The 1,821-nt window shown below is 49.9% G+C and overlaps 1 protein-coding gene across 1 annotated transcript; it reads right to left on the minus strand.

Annotated features, from left to right (window-relative positions):
• Window positions 1-942: 942 nt before the first annotated feature.
• On the minus strand, window positions 943-1,574 carry LOC134016620 (dachshund homolog 2-like; the record flags this gene model as incomplete). Its single annotated transcript, XM_062455964.1, has 1 exon — window positions 943-1,574. A coding segment is annotated over exon 1 (479 nt), but the record flags the coding sequence as incomplete, so codon positions are not given.
• Window positions 1,575-1,821: the final 247 nt, after the last annotated feature.

Raw genomic sequence — 1,821 nt, forward strand, 5'->3', positions numbered from 1 at the left:
TGTTGGTTCAAAGCCGTCTTCCAACCAAGCTGGGATAGGCTACTGGGAAACAGGGTGGCGCAAGGGTCATACAATCCTTCTTGACCAAAACACAATAAAAAAAGCATATGACGTTCTAAAAGCCACTCAGTCGCTTAAAGAATCTACAGGCTATGTTTTAATTTTGTAGGTTTTGTATAGCCTACAATTATATTACACATAGGCCTAAGACTTCAGACAATTAAGAGACGAAGGCTGAGAGGACTGTTCATGTGTTTGTTGTGTGTTTACGTGTGAGTGTACTCAATTTTATAATTGTGAGTGTATTTAGGCTAATTGTGTGTGCTTGTGTGTTTAATTGTGTGTGTGCTTGTGGTGTTAATTGTGTTGAATTATTTGTGTTTAATAGTGAGTTTGTTCTTGTGTTTAATTGTGTGTTTGTGTGAAGTAGTAACCACTTCGCTTAAAGAGGAAGATAGAAAGTACACATTTGAATCAGCAATAGTTGACACCCAGGCCGTGTGTTTGTGTGTGTGTAACACGGAGAGAGAGAGAGAGAGAGAGAGAGAGAGAGAGAGAGAGAGAGAGAGAGAGAGAGAGAGAGAGAGAGAGAGAGAGAGAAGGGGGGGGCGAGTAGCCTACTGAAGTTGCCAACGACCTGAACTACTTTAAACAATGCTTTGATGACGATGCCGTCGCTGAACGGTGAGGGCTGCAGAGCCTGAACGGTAACACGACTCCTCACGCGCATTTCATCACGGCTAGAGTCAAGTTCAAACTACGGCCTACGGTCGCCTCTCTACACAATTAAGTAAGGCCAGAAACTTTGAGTTGATTGTACACACACACGCATGCACCCCAACACGCACACATAATCCCTCACACACATGTATCTTTCCTTCTCTTTCAATATGAAAGCAGCAGTGAGTGACTTACTACTCACTTACACCGTAACGTACTAACCTGGCGTTGGTGCAGTCGTTATAAAGCGCCTCGAAGTCCTTACGCGTAATGAGTTTGCATCGGTTCACCCCCGGCTGTATGGCTCCGAGCCCCCGGAGGATGCGGACCTGCTCTACGGTACACACAACCGGGCAGATATCCAGGCGCTTCAGCTTGGTGTAGACGGTGTGCAGCCCGCCGACCAGGTGTTTGAGGAAGAGGTCAAACACCTGCGGGAGGCAGATGAGCTCCTGACCGTCCACGCTGAACGAAGCCACCTTGACCCCGTGCACCTCCACCATCTTGCACTCGTTATTAACGCTCGCGCCGGTCCCGGTCCCGTTTCCCCCACCGCTGCCGCTGATGAAAGAGTTGATCATGCTGCTGGTCAGGCGCGGGGACTCGGAGGGGCTCGTGTAGAGCGGATCCGAGCGGAACAGGCTTCCCGGGGCAGGGACGGAGGTTGGCGAGAGAACCGGAGGAGTTGCTGATAGGGCCATAGTTGCTCGGGTTTCTTCCTTTCCTCGCGCTCTTTCTCTCTCCCGCTATTTTTGTTTTCTTATTTTTCCTGTCGTTCTTCTTCTGTTTCTGTTTTACCCTCGCACGCGCTCCCTTCGGATAGTCGGTAATAGGCAACCACCGATCTCACAAGTGCGCTGGCCGGACTGAGCACGAGCGACTCACGGTTTCAATTAGCCAGCCCACCGATGACTAAAATGACAACTCGACCAACCAACCAGAAGAGACGCAATTCGTTTGCCAGCATCCTATTGGTGCTCGAAGCGTGACTGGCGGATCAACCGGAGGGAGTGCGGGGCGGGACTACAATGACGGATTCTCCGGTACTCCAGAACTTTTCTCAGACTTGGAAACTCTCATTACTGTTCAGCTCCGGCGGTG

The sequence above is a fragment of the Osmerus eperlanus genome, unplaced genomic scaffold (genome assembly GCF_963692335.1).
Source record: "Osmerus eperlanus unplaced genomic scaffold, fOsmEpe2.1 SCAFFOLD_296, whole genome shotgun sequence".
NCBI classification, from domain to species: Eukaryota; Metazoa; Chordata; class Actinopteri; order Osmeriformes; family Osmeridae; genus Osmerus; species Osmerus eperlanus.